Source organism: Sebastes fasciatus, chromosome 2 (genome assembly GCF_043250625.1).
Source record: "Sebastes fasciatus isolate fSebFas1 chromosome 2, fSebFas1.pri, whole genome shotgun sequence".
In the NCBI taxonomy this organism is placed as follows: Eukaryota; Metazoa; Chordata; class Actinopteri; order Perciformes; family Sebastidae; genus Sebastes; species Sebastes fasciatus.
Genome location: NC_133796.1, coordinates 17,623,091 through 17,643,093, shown reverse-complemented (window position 1 = coordinate 17,643,093; position 20,003 = coordinate 17,623,091). Strand labels below are relative to the sequence as shown.

Here is a 20,003-nt window from a genome sequence, read left to right as displayed (position 1 = left end):
CGGATCCACAATCTGCATCCACAGAGCAGGCATTTTAGATATTGTCGTTTCTGGGATTTTTTTTTCTTTTTTTCCTCCCACTCTAATATTATTTACACTGTATTTCTGCTTCAGTACAGTAGATAAGGTGGAGAAAGAAGCAGAAGAAATAAACAAGATGGCATGTGGTGAACATCTGAACTAGTGAGGACACCAAAGTCTTTCTTTAGTTTTGGTGTTTATAATTTATTATGGAGACTGCAAATGGTTATTAGGGTTTTTTTCTACAAATATATTCTGTCCATAAAAAAATATTAAAATATACAGTATGCTGACTTAATGCTTAAGAATATCTGTAAACATAAACTTTGAATTGCATAAAAATAAATAAAATATGTTAGTCACTATAACTATTATTCTGTGTTTCTTTAATTCTGTGAATAAAACTGTAAATAAATGTAAAAAAAAAAATATATATATGTAATGCTGTGCCTTCTTTTTTAATTTCTACTTTCAACAGGATTATCCAGTTAGATAGAAAGTGAAGTCTAAAGGGTAATAGAGAGGTGCTTTATCTTAAAACACTCAGAGATTTACAGACAAATTGACAGCTATCTGTCAGAATGATCAAAATAAAATCCAAACATTAGTTATTATCTAATATAAATAAGATTACCAACAGGCTGATTTTGCAAGTCAGTACTCCATCCTGATTGGCTACATAAGATAAGCAGGTGCCTTTAACTGAACAGATAGCCTAACCTAAAAAAAAAATCATAAAAAATATGATTATTTTATTTCTATGAGGCAGAATTTATCATCACTTTCAATTATTGATGTCTAATTATCTTTTGATATGTTTAGATTTTATTTTCTTCCGTACTGTTTTTTGTATGTATTTCACTGTTTTTATTGGATTGTTTCCACTGTTTGGTTAGGGTTTTTCTGCACATTTTGTGTTCTTCTTGTTGTTGTTTAACTGTTGTTATATTTTTAAAATGATGTTAGTTTAGATCTTTCTTTCTTTTTTGTTATTGTTTTTTTCTTCTCCTGGGGTTGGGTGGGAGGTCCTTTGTATAAGCCTGTGGTTTCTTCACCTCTCCTGACACATTTCTTGTTTTGTTTTTTTCCTTGACTGGATTTTGTGCAGTTTTATATATCTGCAAATAAATAAATATAAAATATAAATAAATATAAATATAGGTTCAGTGAAGTAAGCATTATTAATTATGTCGTGAAAAGAAAATTCCTACTTTCTAGATGCAGTGAATGCATCTCCGTCACCTTGGGGAAACTGCTGTGTTGTCAAGACAACAAGTAAACTGTCGCCTGGCGACGAAACATGGCGGAGCTGCTGAAAATAAAGAGTGAAGTTGAAGAGTTCAGAAAGGCGTACTTCTACACAAACAGGTATGTTTCATGTAACGTTATGAGTACGTTTCATTAAAGACATGAAACGTACCGTTGTGGCCGTTGCTGTTCTGCTGTTCTAAGCGTTAGCTATCATCGTTTTGACGCTATACTACCTAGCAAACAGCCGTAAGGCGATGAAACTGTAGCACCTGCAGAGCAACCAACACACAGGGCACACAGCAAAGGCTGACTGTGTACTTCCAAGTGCAGATGCTAGTATTGTTTGTATGGCATCATCATCATTTATTTATTTTTATTTATTTACTTATTTTATTTATTTTATTTATTTTATTTATTTTATTTATTTTATTTATTTTATTTATTTATTTATATATTTATTTACTTATTTATTTGCACATATATAAAACTGCACAAAATCCAGTCAATGAAAAAAACAAAACAAGAAATGTGTCAGGAGAGGTCAAGAAGCCTTTACAGGCTTATACAAAGGACCTCATACCCAACCCCAGGAGAAAAAAACACAATAACAAAAAAGGAAGAAAGATCTAAACTAACATAAGTTAAACAACAACAACAACAAGAAGTACACAAAATATGCAGAAAAACCCTAACCAAACAGTGGAAAACAATCCAACAAAAACAATGAAATACATACAAAAAACAGTCTTAACAGTCTCTAAACTGCAATTGTCACAACTGTTTCAAGAGATATCACAACTCTTATTGCATGTTTGCAAAAGGTATAGTAACTCACCCAAAACATTTAATTCATGCTTCAAAACCTAGTTATTGTGTCAGTAAATTGGCCACCAAAATGAAAAAGTTGTTTTGTCATCGTGTGAGCCGTACTGATCCAAATTACATTTTTTATTTTTGTGTTTATTTATTTGCACATATATACAGTAAAACTGCACAAAATCCAGTCAATGAAAAAATACAAAACATGAAATGTGTCAAGAGAGGTCAAGAAGCCACAGGACCTCTTAACCCCAGGAGAAAAAAAAAATATAACAAAAAAGGAAGAAAGATCTAACTAACATAATTTTAAAAATACAAGAAAAGTTAAACAACAACAAGTACACAAAATGTGCAGAAAAACCTAACCAAACAGTGGAAAACAATCCAATAAAAACAATGAAATACATACAAAAGAAACAGTACAGAAAAAAAAGAAATTGTATCTAAACATATCAAAAGATAATGAGACAACAGTGCACTTATTATGTTAATATGTGTCTGTATGTCTATAGCCAAGCTGAGGAGAACAGACAGAGGGAACACCAGGCCGCCACTCGGATCCAGAGCTGGTTCAGAGCCTGCAAGGTGCAGGCTTACCTCAGGTGTGTACAGTACAGTAGCTTACAGTGTGTGTGGTGAATGTGTGTTGGTCCAATGTGAATCTGTAAACCAGTCATTTTTGGTATAGTCCTTCATATGCCATAGGCAAAAAAACAATACAAGCCTTAATATTTTATATACTAATTTGAGGTTTGCTTTTCCCCCCAGGGTTTGAAAAACATTCAGACAGGACCCTAAGAGTTAATTTCAAGGGAAGCCCTGATACTAGCTCACTCTCATAATTATCCCACTTCTAGAGCTTTGCAAATGGCCTGGAGGAATAAATGTCGCTTGCACTCTGTGCTCCTTTCACACACACAGAGAAATGAATGTCCCTATGTCTGTGCTTGTTCCTATACTGTGACCCCGGCACCATTCTGCAGGGTCAGCAGACAAACTTCCAGACAGTAGGTTAATTCAGATTACTTTAGTTAATTGATCAATGCGTTAAGTGGATAATTAGCAACAATTTTAGCTGCCTAAGTGCAACTCCGGGGTTGTGCTATCCCCACTATAAGCATTGATTTTCTGGGCATATGAATGGCCTTTTGGAAATTGATGGCCTCATTGGAGGCAGAGAATCGCAGTGGACTTGCATTTAGAGTATGTTTGAAGATGAATACAAATGTGTGCCGCCGACTAAAGGGGGTGAAAGGCTCATCGGGCATGATCGAAAAGCCTGGAGGAGCAGAAATGTTTTGTGTGTGTGTGTGTGTGTGTGTGTGTGTGTCTTTGTGAGAGCGTGTGTTTGTAAGCGTAATGTTGCCCTGACCTTTTAATTGAAGTCCTTTTACAACCTAACATTTGTATGCAGAAAGCAAAAGCACTCTTTTCTTTATTGTTTTTCATAAAGAAAAGATCACAGTTTATCATAGCAGTCATGATTTGAGGGATTATATTAATTAAATTGCATTATATACAGTAATGCAATTCTTGTAGCTTTTACTATTTTTTGTTGTTGTCGGTCCCTCATATTTCTAGAAGGTTTAAATGTTCTTTCTTTTTAAATATTAGTTTGTTTTGTACTCAATTATATAATTTCTGCGCATAAACAGACAATTTAATTTCCTTCCATGTGTATATGAATAACTTTTTCCAGTGTTTTCCTTAAATTCAACTAGTGAAAAATACACATCCAATCCTCTCCCTAAATTGACTTTTCTTTTTTTTTTTACAGCCATCTGCACAAGAAGGCAATCATTATACAGAAGATATGGCGGGGCTTCACAGCAAGGGCACGTTTCAGACAAATGGTGACGGTAAGCCAGCGCCGGGAACGGCTATAGATATATTGATTATGTTATGATAGCATGCATTAGAATTCAATTGCTATATTCCTAAGTCCCTGCGTCTGACCTTAAGAAATATAATTCACTCATTACACATTGGGAAATTAGCACTTAGGAAATATGATGCAATGTGATAAGGAATTCCATCTATATCGCAACTCCTGGGATGTATATGGAAAAAAGCATGGAGAGGAATAGAGAGAAGGAAAAAGTAGAGGAGTTTGTGTGTATATGTGTGTGCTTTAGTAAAACAAGGCCCCATTTTCAGCATATTGCCTCCAACTGCTTCTTAATTGAACAGATTGTTGATACCGGATCCAATACCCAGCGCTCTCACGTATAATTTTCCCCTGGATTGAGTTTTGTAAACGTATCACAACAAGCTATTTATCATGCCTGTAAATTGACTGTTTGCTAAAGCATAACTGCCAGCCGCCGTTTGGGAGGCGTTCAAGAAATGGAGAGAGGGGGGGGGGGGTGTATGGTGGGGGTGGGGTTGAGGGGTGTTGAAATAAACGATGAAGGATGTGTCACAACACACATATGGGCTAAAAAGAGGCTGTTTGGTCTCATTTGGAAACAGACGAGCGTTCATTTGAATCACTCAAAATTGCCACAGTGCACTATTTTGAATTAGCCCTGAGAGATTCTATTCTTCCTCTCTCTCTCTCTCTCTCTCTCTTTCTCTCTCTCTGTCTGTCTTTTTCCTCTTTCACTCCTGTGGACCTTATCATGTGTAATGTGACGTGCACAAAGCCTCATCTCAAAACATCAAGCTGAATTTACAACCTCCTTTCAAGTCTCTGTCTTCCTTCCCCTTCCTCTCCTCCCTCTCTTCCCTGTCATTATTAAAAAAGACGTGTTGAGATATGAATCCCTTTTATGGCGTACTCTCCAGTTTGCTCCTGAAATGTGCCCCCAGTGGTCGGCAGGCACGTTTGGTGCGCGACGCCTCGTTGAGTGCGCCGCTGAATATTCTCTGGCCTTTTGTTTGTCACTTCTGGCAGGGCTGTCATTGATTATGAAATCCAGAGGAGAGCGTTTGGCCGTCATACATCTCCATTAGCTCGCTGCTTGACTACCATAGATTTTCTTGGCCCTTGTCTGCGTTGGTGTATTAAGAGAGCACCGTCCTCCCCTTGATACAAAGTCCCGCTAACCACTCTCTCTCTCTCTCTCTCTCTCTCTCTCTTTCTCTCTCCATCCCCCCGACTTCTTCTCTTGTTCCTCTTGTCTCTCTTGCTTTCCCTCTCTCCTTTTCTGCCCCCGTCCCCTCCTCCTTTCTCCCCTCTACAGTGGCCCTATCTGCGCTGCCTCTCTGCAATGTATTATGTATAAAGAGCTCTTTATCTTTGACGCCTGCTGTGGACAGATCAGAGGGCCGGGAGACAAGATGTAACGCCATCTTTCCCTTTGTGTTCACAGGCGGCATATTTTATCATGAAGATGAATTTCTACGAGGAGATGGCGGTCAGGGTAAATATCACCACAGTGTCTTGTTTTAGCAAATGGAGTGTCGTGGTGGGGGGACACAGTGTGTCTTTGTGTGTGCTGTGAATGGGAGGCCCTGTGAATAAGCACTTCATCGCACCACTTCATTGCAAAAAATTGTCCATCATAGCAACTTTAAAATCTTCCATGCAGTCTTTCTTTTTCTTACTTTTTTGAACATGTGGTATCATGTTGACATTCCTGTACAATTTAGTTATATGCATCATTTAGGCCTATTAGAATCAGGTATAATACACAAAAGGGAATAATCAGATTATGTTATTTCAAAATGATTTATCTTAATTATGTCTCAACACATTAGACATTGGTTGGTCAGTACACTGGCAACATTGTCCACTTTTCATATATATCCTTATACCTTATTCTATTCATGTGCTCGGTAAACCTGTTCGCATACACTGTTCGTAGCTATACCTATGAAAAGTAATGCACTGTAATTTGTGTATATCCCACAAAATCAATTTGTGTGTAAACCAGGAAATATAAATAGTGGTGAACATCGCGTAGGGAGGAGGTCGGGATGGATGGGTGGGTCAAAAAATGCTGCACTTTTGCCCAGGAGACCGGCGCTCGTGTCCCGTGTGAAACCAGAAGTCAACGTTGATTCATTTGTCTACTTCCATACACCATTTCTGTAGTTATTTTAAGCCAAACCATAATCTATTCCTAAACCTAACTAAGTAGTTTTTTTTTTGCATAAACCTAACTAAGTAGTTTTGTCGCCTAATCCTAACCAAGTCGATCTTTTCCTAAGCCTAGTTAAGTAGTTCTGTTGCCTAATCCTAACCAAATAATTTTTATCCGAAACCTGACTAAGTAATGTTCTTGCCTAAACCTAAGGAAGTTGTTTCTTCTGAAGAAGGAAGTTTATTTTGTAAAGACTGTATGCATGTAACAAGCGGAAATTGACACATGTTGCTGGACATTCAAAGGAAAACAAACGAAAAGGGAGGAATAACTTTTTCGTAAGATATCATACAAAGAGTTGTGTGAGAATACGTTGGCTTGGTAAGAGGCCCTCTGTTTAAAGTATCTTCTGAATCCTTTATATGAATACCTTGCTTGTATCTTAGTTTTAGTAACATTTATTTTATTTTTTCTTCCAGAGCTCATGTCCATCAAATGCTCCCTTTATCCCCTCAGCAGGTACTACCGTTCAACTCATAAATCACAACACCGTGGCTGTGACTGATGCTTTGGCACTTTTACACCAGGATATTGCACAGAAACCTTATATTTTTACAATTCCATATAGCCGACACTTTTGCGTAACAGTTTCATTCTGCCTAAACCATTAAAGGTTTTTATAGGCCAACAAAAAAATCCACTAGTGTTTATTGAAGAGGGTGTGCCGCCGTCCAGCTGGACAGAGGTGGTCGCAGTATTTTCATATTGGTGGAAAAGCCTGGAAATTGAGGGCTTCAAGTTTTACACTTAATAGAAACCCAAACAAATAAAGCTGACCACCGCGTCGTTCCAATAAATGTCACATAATAGGAGAGACATAGATCCGGGAGTAGTGTTTGACCTAGCTGTTTTTAGGTCACGGGGGCAAAAGGTTAGGGGTGATGTCACCATGTAGAGCAGAGCAGAAGCTTCTGAAGTTAGAGGCCTTTATTACCCATATAAAATAACCACAGTTTCCTAAAGCAAGCAATAGGAATTTTAATGGAAAATGATTATATGTGAAAACGGCAGCAAAGTGGCTCAGTGGTTAGCAATTCAAGAAGGTTTGAACCCCACAAGGGCCAAATGAGGCTGTTCTCTGCAGAGTGTGCATTTTATTGTGTCTGTCTGGGTTTTCTCTGGGTGCTCCAGTTTTCTCCCACCACAAAAGACGGTATTAGGAACACTCCTGCTGTCACTGCCCTTGACTAAAGCTTTGGACCAGCAGTGGAGTTGGTCCCTGAGCACTGCACTGTGTACTCCTAAAGATATATCATGGGTAATGTGTTACTTAATACTTCAGAAGGTTGAAAATAGTTCTAAATAATAAATGTGAAACCTGGGACTGTCCTTTTCTATGATGCCACCTGTTGAAAGATGAAAGAAGAAGTTTTGATTTTACTAAGTATGCCAGACTTAAACCCAAAGTATGTTAGGCTTTCTAACATGATGTACGGAAATAGAGAGCGACAGAGAGACCCTGTGCCAAAGTGAATGAGTGAAGGACATCTCTACCCACAGACCATCATTTGCCAAAGAAATATTCAATGTGTAAATAGAGAGAGCAAGGGAAAGAGAAAAAGGGAGACACAAAGGGAGAAACAATCATCTCAAAATCCCCTTGTGACACTTCCTTTGAATCAATTTTGATTCTTTTCTTTTTTTCCTCTCCCGTCCTGTTGTCTTTATCACGGCACGGTAGCTAACAGAGGATAATGTATTAGGGCCGTAATAGAAACCAGTGTTTACATGCCGCACCTCGGATTTGTATTAGATTCAACAGCATCGATTTCACTAGTCAACAAAGGTCAGCAAGAACTCGGGAGGCGGCAATTACTTTATTTAAAATTATCTATTGACTGGCAGATCAATGCTAATTCTCATTTTGCTCTTTGTTGTTTTTCCCCCATCCTCCACTCCACCTCTCCTCTCCTCTTCCCTCTTCTCATAGTGTGATTATTCTTTTACCTGCCATTGTTTTAATCTCCTAATTAGTCTGAAGGACATCCGCCCCCTTGCTTTAAAACGGTCCACTGGTGTGTGTGGGTGTGTGTGTGTGCTAGCTAATCTGCAGCCTCCACAATCAATGTGGACTGATACAGTTAAACGTGAGGAGCTGTGACAGCTGTCTGTCCTCCCTCGGATTGTCCCTCCATCACTGCAGAGGAAAAACGGCATGCATGGTTAAACACGGTTTAAAGCTGTTCTCCCATATATGTTAATATCAACATCTGTATGTAATGTAATGTAATGTTGTTGTTTTTATGTGTCCCCTGCCAGTTTAAGTAATGAAAGTAGCATTGGTAAGACGTATTAAGACAGCAAATACAATGACAAGACACATAACAATGTCTGTTAGAAGAGCAAAAGAAATCTGAAAAATTAAGACCTGAAAAAACAACATTGGCATGATATAACATGCCATAATGCTTTACCTCACTGTACTATGGGAAACAAATTATTTCTATTTTATTTCTTAAAATGTCTGTCCTGCTTTAATCCCTCACAGATCCAGCAGAGATGGAGAGGATTCTTTGTGAGGAAGTATATTCATAACTTCTACGCACGCAAGAGCTATCTGGAAGGACTTTCCATGAAAAATGAACTTGTCAGGTAAAAAAACAAATAGTGCTGTAAATGAGGCTGAAGAGTGCAGACAGTTTGATATCAATTGACTGAATACTACACATACTGCACAATACGAATTGTCCTTAGCGACAAGAAGTAAACAAGGTGTACCTTATTGTCAAGGTGTAAAGAAAATTGTTTAATACATTACTTCACTTACTTCTCCTGTCTTTTACCACTTCTCTCCTCTGACTCACTCTCTGTCTTGCTGTGTTTTTCTACTATTTACCCTATATGTGTTGTGGTAAATCATTTTAACCCACAGACCAATACAGGACCTGGAAGGGAGTCAGCTGGTACACGTCAGTCAAGATGAATTGATTTGATTAGTGTAAAGGCAGTTGGTTAAAAAGGTGTACTTGTGTACCCATAACCTTAAAATGTGTGTGTGTGAGAGAGAGAGAGAGAGAGACAGGGGAAGAGGAAAGGAAAAGTGAAGGAATGAAAGAGACAGAGAGACAAAGAGATAGAAAGGAAAGAAGAGAGAGAGAGAGAGGGAAAGAGAGAGAGAAGTCCTCTAAAGTGCTCGAGGCTAAGAGAGAGAGAAGTGAACGATGTGAAGAAATTAAAAATTAGCCTCTGATTTGAACCGCAGCTCGTGCATTAATAAAACATCCTGTGCTCCAGGGCTTACTGCTAGAGATACGCCATCTTTTATTTTTGACAAAAAAAAACATCACGTTTAGCTAATAGTCACATTTTTAATGTTGCTAATATATTTTACCGGAAAATATCTTTAGGCTTCTGCTAAAATTAAATGTAAATTTGTTAAAGTGCTCCTTGGATCACTGACTTCCCCCCCCTCATGTCCCCACCAGCGTTCCACCTTTCCTCCACACTCCTTGCCCCTTTTAGAGGTAGGAGGGAGCTAGGCTGTTAAAGTCCATTAAGAGTGTTGCCACTTTAGCATTTTATCACACAAAGAGCGACGCACACAAAACAACTTGTGAAACACGTGTTTCGACACTATAGCAGTAGTGAAAGATGTAGAAGTGGTAAAATTGTGCTTATAGTAGTTTATCTTTTCCACTATACCTCGCGGGAAACAGTCCTAGTCACTATATAAATATATAGCATATACGGCTAGTTTATCAAACTTGACTAAAAAGTATGTAGAAGCATTAACAGAAGACCTAAAGAAACTATATTTGTAATGTGTAATTACACCAGAGGCTACACAGCTTGTGCCAACTGTCTCAAACTATCTTGAGCTCATAACAGTTTTTTTACCTCACCCTGCCTAGACAAACAATAACTTATTAGATGTTGCTATACTGTCATACACATCTTTCCAATCTCTTCACCTTCTTACATGGTATATTTAAAAAAAATAATAAAAAAATTCATCTTTAAATTTTAAAACAATTAAATACAAAGGGCAGAGTAAGACTAGATCAGAGAAATGTGGAATTAAAGATTTGTAAAAAAATATATTCAAGGAGCACGAGATGTAATGTCATTTTACTTTTGTTTTGGTTTTACTGTTTCATTATCAACCTTAGTGACATCCCCAGTCTCCTCATACACACACACACACACAGCCCCTCCTCCACAGTGGTTTGGGGTGTTGAGGTCACTTTCTCTCCAGTTAATCACATGTTTATTTAGTGCTGCCGGGGTCACGATCAATTAACGCCGTGCCGGCATTTATTTAAAATATCCTTTCCGCGTTAGCCGCTGAGCCCTTGGATCGCACGCTGCCTGATCACTCACCCCGCAAAGGTCCGCTTTTTAATCCACCAGCGTGCTCCCTCCTGCTTGTAAGTCTGTCTGTCTGTCCAACCTGCTACATAAATTATTCAAAGTTGGACTAATGGTCCCCATTTAGTGCAGGCTGATCGGCTGCGCATGGTAATGATATAGGAGTAATACATAGACTGCCGAACCTCTCTCTCTCTCTCTTCTCTCTGACTCTCTGTTTCAGTCCCTCTTTTTCTCTCATGACAGATCTCCCCCACACGAAACCATCTGTGTCATTTCATTAGGTACAGCATCCAGCTAATACACGGCACGCTACTTACACTACCCTCTCCTATCCCCTGCCCTCTCTACACCTCCCTCCCTCAATCTCTGCCTCTCTCTTTCCCCTTCTCTCTTTCTCAATCTATTTTGCTCCATATCTTTCTCTCCCTCTCTCTGCCACCGGTTCACTGTGCTTCAGTGTCCATCCTCATTCATCCTTCCTCTCCTTCTGCATAGCCTAATGAAGTCAGGACCCCGGTGCGGTCCCCACTCTGCCACAGTTTTCCTTGATACCCCAACAATTTATCACTTTGTCAGGGAGACACTTAAAGTTCCTGGGCTTTAATAAGGGCATGCAGTGGGACGATGGGGGCAATTAGGAAAGCGGAGCGAGCCCGCTTTGCATATTTACTAAATGTGCTGGTGTCATCGCTGCCGCCACCAACACGGCCTGTTGACTGCATGAATTATTCCTCTATCTGCAATAAACAGCTGGGTAATTATTGCCGCCATAATCAGATAAATAATTCTCCCTGTGATGTTGCAACGACATGGCAAAATCTTTTTAACTTATCCTAAAGAGAACAAGGGAGAATTTATGGACTTGGTGTTGCTAGGCTGAGCAGCACTAGTATGTTTTTTTAATTCTTCTCCTCTGGTGCTATGCTGTCTCTCTTCCTCTCTCCACTTTTTTTCCCTGTCTCTCTTTACTCCAGCCGTCTTCATTCCTCTCTCTCTCGTGTCCCTCTCAAGGACATTCATGAAAGGAGAACTGCGATGGTGGAGAGAGTGCGGGCCTGCCTGCACGCCTGCCCTGCGATCACTCTGCTTCTATGCGTCAGTCTTTCTTTTGCTGCTCTTTCTTTCTGATCCAGTTTGGGTGGAGACAAGTTCACTCCTTCAGTCTGATTGGATTTGTATATTGTGTGTGTGTGTGTGTGTGTGTGTATGTGTGTTGAAGTAAAATATGGATGCTGTGCTCTCCCCCCCTTTTTAGGGAAAATACTTTGGGGAGTAAAACAATGGAGAAAAGTATGTAAAATGTAACATCAGTTTTACTACTTTAGTGAATTAGTTAATCAATCGGTCAGTCACTTAAATGGAAACACTGTGTTATGAGGGTGTTGAAGGCTCGATACATTGAGCCGTTCACTGTCTAAATTGACTGTCTGACTACCCCCTCCTTGCCAGCTATTGAATCATTCAATTGGAGCAATTAAAACAGCCAATCAGGTCAAGCTTCCATTAAATATTTAGAACCTGGCCAATTAGCTGCTCCGGTGCTGGCCTGGGCGACCGCAGGTATGGCCTGCTGTCCCACAATGCCTCACTCTCTGATATCCCGTCAGCCCTTGACGCCCCGTTGTGAACCAGGCGGTAAATAATTTAGGAAGAAGTGAGAAATTTAGCTGTACTATATTAGCGATTTAAATAAGTTAACAGTCCAGGGTGAAAATGTCAGTTAGAGTTTCAATAGAGTAGTTAAAGTATGCTTGATTAGCTTGTCCAACAGTTCAGCAGCCAGCAAAAGTAATCTGGAGTCAGAGTGCCCGTATTGCATTATATGGCATACTAAGCACATTATAACCATCCAATTAATCATTATAATGGAGTATATGCAATAATAAAATAAAGCTATAATGTGCAAAATAACTTTATTAATGTATAATTTGATAGGGATACACCGATTTGACTTTTTCAGTTCCGATACTGATAGCGATACCTGGGCTTTGGGTATCGGCCGATACCGAGTAATGATCCGATACCAGTGTTTAATTAATAAGCTGGATGCCTCACTGTGTGGAAGTGACTGGGATCATACTTTTATGTGTAAGCCAACATCAGGCTTGACTTAAACATTTCTTTTTTAACTTTGTTAAACAAAATGTCACAAATAAATACAGATATACAGTTACTGAATTGATATTTATTATTTAAATAATAAATTGTACTCCAGCAACTTTGTAACAAATCTTCAAAAATTACAGGAATTACAATTAAAGTGTAAAGCTTTTTAATGCAGCAACAAATTGGACAAAAATTAAACAGGAATTAAAAATCCAGCATATAATGTATATAGTACATAAACATAGAATTTAATTAAATAGATCAGCCCCATTGTAACCGATATCTGATCCGGCTATTTGAGTCAATATTGGCCCGATATCTGATCTGGTATCGGTATCGATGCATCCCTATAATGAAATGTACTGACATGATAATTAGAGCACATTTGTAGTAATACTCTTATCTCTTATCAGCTCTAAATATCTTTTCCAGGATAGGTTTAAAACAATAATCAGGGGCCCACATGTACATTGAAATAGGTTTTCCTTGCTCTAATCACTCCTTCTGTTCATACTGGCCATGAGGAGACTATTTCCTAATGCGCTTTTAATGTAAGGGATTGGGGAGAAAATCTGCAGTCCAATGTAATGTAATGAAGAAAGGACCCGCTCCGTATGTAGATAGAAACGGCTCATTCTAAGGTAACGAAAACGCAATGATTTTCAGGTGATTATACACAAAAGAAAACATACTTATTCATATCTCATTCCATTTCTGTCAATATTTCCCCCTAATTGTTGCGCACTGTTCCTTAAAAACTCAAAAAACTGTGAAGTGGAAAAATTGATTGACGACATTGATTGTCGTTGAAATACAATAATGAGCTTAAAGAGGTACTGCACACTTTAACGTGTTTTTTGAGCTGTAAACTAAATTATATGACTGTACTGTGATGAAACACATCAATGCTGGTGTTAATATTGATATTTCTTACCAGACTTATAAAAATCTACATTTCATGGTTTAAAAATGGCTCAACACGTCATCTACTGCTTTAAATCAGCCTTCAACGTCGAATGGTTGGGTCTTATCATGAAATTTATTAAAAAAGGAATTTTAACACCCTCTAATCAGAGACCAGGGATGTCACTGAGAAACTCCTGTGTTTTTTAAATAAAGTTTCCAATGATTATATACATTATGTACATTTACATTTTGCTTTCCGATCTTCTCACTCAAGGGAGATACATTCATGACTTTATCAGCATTTAAACCAATATAGTCAATCAGTATATTGTCAGTATACTGTATAATTGACGGTAAGTAAAATCTTGAATGAAAGTGTTACTCACTTACAGTAAATACACAGAATAGATCCCAAAATACACAAAAGTTAGATTTTTAGTCACTGTAAAAAAAAATGATATACAGAAGTGAAGGTATATTGACCAAGTTGATTCCTACCAAGGCATCAGCGTAGGTTCGTACACCAGATATGACAACAATACATCAATACATATAGCAGAATTACAAACCAGTTGATTGCCACACTTCTTTCTTTCTTTCTTTCTTTCACTCAGTCAAACACACACACACACACACACAAACACGCGCACACTCAGGGCACGTGCTGCGTGCCCAACAAGGCTAATGAGGGTTGTATGTTGTGGCGGCTGGTTGGGTCGACACAGATCGAGGTGCCTTCAGCCGTTACAAATCTGTTTGGCTTTTGTCCACTACACAGCAATTAATAACACTGGGGCTGGGGGCAGGGAAGCAAAGGTCACCCATTCAGCCTGACACACGCACACACACACACACACACACACACACACACAGACGTGTGGACACACATACAAGCAAAAGTGTATGAACATTGATACACACACACACATACTGATACAGTCACACTTAAACACTCTCAGCTCAGACACACATAGACAGGTCCTGACCCCCGAAAACATTGACAGTCTGTTTTTTGAGGCGGTATTAACGCGTGAACGAACAGAAATACACACATTTACTGTAAACATACGCATGCACCAATTGGATTGTGAACCAGACTGTCCCACAATAAACCAACACTTTATATTTCACATTAATAAGTAATATCCCTGTTCGCCAGGCGGACAAATCGAGGCCAAGCAACCTCTATATTAACTATATTCACACACACATCCACATATAGACATACAGCCACACATCTATACACACGGTCTTAAATTACCGTGCTTAATATTGCATAAATACGCACAGACACATTGAGACTTGCTCTCATTCTCACCACACACACACACACACACACACACACACACACACACACACACACACACACACACACACACAGTGCTCTGCATATTTCATTTATTTTGTAATTTAATCTGGTGCTGAGGAAGGAATGAGAATGCAAAGGCAACGGGAACAGTGTTGTGATTTCTTTTTAAATGTCAGAGTAGCCGCAGAATGTGTTAACCTCACATTACAGACACACTATGAATATTCTGATTCCTCTGTGGAGGATTGTAATTGAAAACAGAAGTTGGGCAGAGAAAGAAACAGTAGAGAAGAAGGAGAGAAGAAAAAAGGATTGTTGATGAGCTATGGCTAAACTCTTATTGGTATTGCTCTCGTGGAATTAGATTGGCTTTACTCTTAGCAGTGTGTCCGTGTGTGTGTTTTCACATTACCATGGCATGTGTGTTTTAGTAATTGTTTCCAATTCCCTTTTTAAGTTATCACCCCCTTGTAACAATAAGGCTGTGTGATTACGGAATGAAATTGCTGTGTATGGGCTTTTAATGCATCCCATTTAGCCAGCTTCGCTTAACAGATGTCACAGACAGACCTGTCCTGGCTGTAGTGATGAAATATATCCATCATCCTCCCACTTATAGCCTCTTGCGCTCCCTCTTTGCTGTTTTCCTTCCAAGCTGTCTCATTCTCCTGTTTTTCTCCCATAGCTCCTCTGTCCCAGTCTCTCTCTTACCATTAGGCAGTTTTTTTTATCCATCTGAAGGACACTACAGGGAGTTGTCAGCTTTACGACAAAAGACTGTTCCAAATACACTCTAACACGTGCACAAATGTACTTGCATGAAGTCTACATTTTGCACAAGCCATTTGTTCATATAGTGTTAAGATATATGGTCAGCTAAATCTCCAGATAATGTGTAACATGACAGGCAAAGTATCAAAGGTATTATCAAAACATTAGTCTCATATAATTGTTATAGCCAGTAATCTTATTTAAATAAAATAAAATTTAGGTTCAGTATCCAGTCAGTCATTATCATTTAGCAAACATACATTAGTGTATGATTAACTATTGCTCCTGTTTGATTTAGATTGATTTGACCACTTATAAAGCCAGAGAATTATATCTAAGATGATTTTGAATGTATTGTACAATGCATATGTATTATATTCATATTTGACTCTGATCCCTGTCAAATACCCACAAAGTACATTCATTAACTGGAAGTTTGGATTTTGATTCGCAAAAACATCTGTGAATGGTGTGTGTGTGTCCTGTAGGATGGAGCTGGGTGAACTTGAGGAACTCCAGAAGAGAGAGAGAGACTGTGTGGAGATGGTGAAGGAACAGACAGCCAAGGTGTACCAAGCTCACCGGTTACACCACCTCCTCAGTACCGAGCAGGTTGGTCTACAGGAAAACACACACAATCTCACAGACCAATATATATACAAATATATATTTGACCAGAGGCCGATATTAAATTGTGATTCCTTCTTAACCGCAGCTACATAAAAATGGTTCAGTCAGAAATATTCTACATTACAATTAATTTGACTTGATGGCTTCATTCAATGCAACTTTTATGTTTAATCAGAAAGCAGTGTCATATTGAGCATGTAAACTACAAGCTATAACAGCAACCAGCACCAGCTCACGTAAGACTGAGAGTCAAAACTAATAACAGTAACAGCAACAGGGTTATGTTTTCAGCCTGCGGTGTAACAGCAACCGTTGTGTAGTGAAATGCAGTCACTAGTAGTGATACAAGTGGGATGAATGTGGTCTGTTAAGTGGAGGAGTAGGTAGTGGGTGGTTCAGCTAATGATTCTTTAAACTCAGTGGTCATTTGTTTTACAAAATATCTTTACTTGTTTAATTTGGTTAAAAATAGTTCTTCAGTGTCACTTTAAAGTAGTTATTAAAAATGTCCTGCCATTAAATTAATTAATTAATTAATTAATTAATCTAATTAATCCCTGGTCATTGCTGTTCAATAAAGATCTGTGTCTCCAAATGTAACTCAACGAGGCAAATAGCACAGGGATAGTGTTGCATCTTTTTCATTTTATCACATATGAAAGTTATTACAACAACCTACACTCTACAGTCATGCATGTTCAGTATCTCTGAAACAGAAAAGTTTGAAAAGAGCACATTTATGGTTAAAACTCTTAGACTCACCATCAATATCTAAAACAACTATTATAATTGTACTAATAATTAGTAGTCAAGTAAACTTTATTCTATTCATATAGCCCAATATCACCGATCTAAATACAGCATACAGGACGGACAGATGTGCAATAAATGTTGTGTGTACAGAGTAGACCATTCACAGCAGTGAATTAGTAATTATTAAGTAATAATTCCAATAATTGTACAGTAATGCAATTAATATAGTTATTATAGTACTCTAGTTAAAAACCTATAGTGACCTTAACTAAGGTTGCAGGCATGGATGTGAAGCCACATCAGAAAACACACTGTTAACCCATTTACACATAAAGCAAATGTGTGGTTACTGTATCTGATGTCATTGTGTCTGTCCAAGAGAATATACAGTTCAGGCAACCGACTCACTAGAAACTTTTTACTAAGACGCACACACATACCTACACACACATATGCACATGCACAGCTAAAGATGCAGGGACTCATGTAGGCAATAGGATACGAGTTAAAGAGAGGGATCTCCTCCAGAAACAGGCTGCAGAGAGAGAAAAGGAAAAGTCTTCTTTCTTTACTTCTTTCGTTAACACAGGTGGGCTGTGTGCAGTTGAGGTCTCTGTGTGTAAATGTGTGTGTATGAGTAAGTATGTGTCCTCATGGCTCTTCTGATGTGCTGAGTGGAGTATTTTAGTGCTTCCCCTGGCACAGGTGTGCATGTCTGTATGTGTGTGTGGCATCCACGCATCTTTGTGACTCCCCACTGGGATCATAATGAAGACAAAGCACACTGGTCACTGTTGATTCAGCACCACTACTCCTCTCTTTCTCTCTCGCTCTCTCTCTCTGTCGCTCTCTCTCTCCTTCACGTCTGTACGGCCAGCATCGTCATCATCTGGCTTGCTACCTACTTCCTGCAGGTATCCCATGTTCACCTAAGACGCTAACATACTCACAACTTCCAAACGTTTTATCATGAAGCTGGAGTGCGGTAGAGTTTGCATTTTCTCCGATCATGTTTGACTCTCCAAATGCTTTGGTTTATTGTTTTTTATCAATTTATATATAAATATAATGTGTATTTTATGAATAAGCTAGAAGGAAAGAAAGCAAGAAGAAAAGTTTGCGTGCTCTTCCCCGCCCTCTGTCCATCTCTTTCTCTCTATATCTCTCTCTCTCGCTCTTTCTCTGCATATGGCAGGGGACTCTTTCCCTTCGTAGCTCTGACCTTGTCAGCAGTGAATAGATGGCTCTCCCACACAGTTCATCCTTCCTCACTTCTCGGACCTAAGCCCACACACACACACACACACACACGCACACGCACACGCACACGCACACGCACACGCACACGCACACGCACACGCACACACTCACACTCACACTCACAAACACAGCTTACCAAAAGGCCCCAAGTCCCCATGACAGAGACAGAGATGGTGTGTTCCTGGGGTCAACATCATTGCTCTTCCCGTAGCTAGGTTGGTACTTTTGGGCTTGCATGTGTGTGTGAGTGTGTGTGTGTCTTTAGGAGTGGCGAGAATTACGTGTGTTTGTGTATCCCCAGCCTTCTGTCCCTTCCTGTTTGAGTTAGGTGTGTACAAGAAATGTCATTAAATACACAGAAAGTCCTGATAATGAGGATTTTGAGTGGAGCCCCTTCTTAAGATGTTGCTGTGCGGTCTATTGTATGAACAACTTTGAGGGTACATTGTATTCAGTCAACACACTCTGACGTGCTTGATTACAGTCAAATGTTTTCTTGTTTGCCATTTTGTCTTTGTGATATTTTTAAGAGTGAGAACCTTTATTGGAAGCTCTTAAAGGAGAGTGTGAATGCAAAGGAACAAGTGCAGTCCTGCTGTGGTAGTGCAGTAACACATTCGTAAATAGAGGAATACAGTATCAGCACCCAAAATATTCTTCAAAGGACATTCAATGTGACATTTTAAAAATAGAATTTATGCTTGATTAAACACTGAGTTAGAAACTGTTTTAGAAGAAGGCAAGTTCAATTAATTGTAGCAGAATGTACCTGATTGATTTTGTTATTATATATTCATAATATGAAAAACTATTGTCTGTTGCCAATATTTATTTTATTTACTGTAGCGTTTAAAAATTTGCTTTGCATTAATTATATGCTGCTGCGACTGCAAGTGTTGAACAGCAATAGTCTGGCTGCTTACATGATTACGTAATAGCTGTGAGCTTCCCTCAGTAATTAAATTCTTGCTGATATATGAAGGTGAAGGTTCTTCTCTTTTACAACCTGAAAGGGAAAGACACTTTATTTGCAATATTGGGAAGAAACACCCGTGAATCTCATCCAGTTGTGACTCTGGTTTAATCACATTAAAATGCTAACTGGAGTCAAATTGCTCTAGTTTTAAGAGGTGGTCTACCCATTTTGACTCAAAGAAAATAATGCAGTAGCTGTGCTGTCAGCTTTGTGCTGGCACAAAAAAGTGCACCAAGATGGGGACGCATCAGTTAAAAATCTGCTATTATCCAATTGTGTCCACAAGTCATGGTTAAAAAAATCAGGGTCAGTGGAGTTGAATTAATTTCTCTCTACTCATTCTGAAACACTTGACATTTACAATCAAAAGCACTCATGTTATAATAATGAAACATTTACTAATTAACCAGTCTGTTAATATGTTATTTTAAAAAGAGTGAGGTTTGGGTCGATATAGTTGGAGCAATTTCCCACTTATGCCCTTTCTCTCTCCTCTCTCTCCGTTGTCCCAGTCTTTTAGAGTGGCCTAAATAGCAAGCGGTGTTATTAGCATATAGAGTAGATACAGAGTCCTCCAACTCAAAGCTTTGGTCTGGTAATTAACACACAGGCAAAAGGATCACTGTGATTTGAATAATTATTACTGAGGCCGTCTGTGGCAAATCTCTACCCCACTTCAGAACAGGGTTGGCAAAGTTTTGCATGTGCGTATTTGTGCGTGTGTTGTTCTAGTGAACAACTAGATTCACATCTTGTATAATGCCACATTTGACACAGATGTAGCTAGGTTGTCCCTGTAGTA

General features: G+C 38.8%; 1 protein-coding gene across 1 annotated transcript in view; it reads left to right on the top strand.

The window, feature by feature from the left end:
* Positions 1 to 1,241: 1,241 nt before the first annotated feature.
* The window catches only part of spata17 (spermatogenesis associated 17), a 41,058-nt gene continuing 22,296 nt past the window's right edge, over positions 1,242 to 20,003 (top strand). The window contains exons 1-6 of the mRNA XM_074612294.1: positions 1,242 to 1,389; positions 2,604 to 2,693; positions 3,869 to 3,950; positions 5,406 to 5,456; positions 8,668 to 8,771; positions 16,071 to 16,194. Coding sequence (XP_074468395.1) covers positions 1,322 to 1,389; positions 2,604 to 2,693; positions 3,869 to 3,950; positions 5,406 to 5,456; positions 8,668 to 8,771; positions 16,071 to 16,194 — 519 coding nt within the window. The 5' untranslated portion in view covers positions 1,242 to 1,321. The remainder of the gene's footprint in view (positions 1,390 to 2,603; positions 2,694 to 3,868; positions 3,951 to 5,405; positions 5,457 to 8,667; positions 8,772 to 16,070; positions 16,195 to 20,003) is intronic.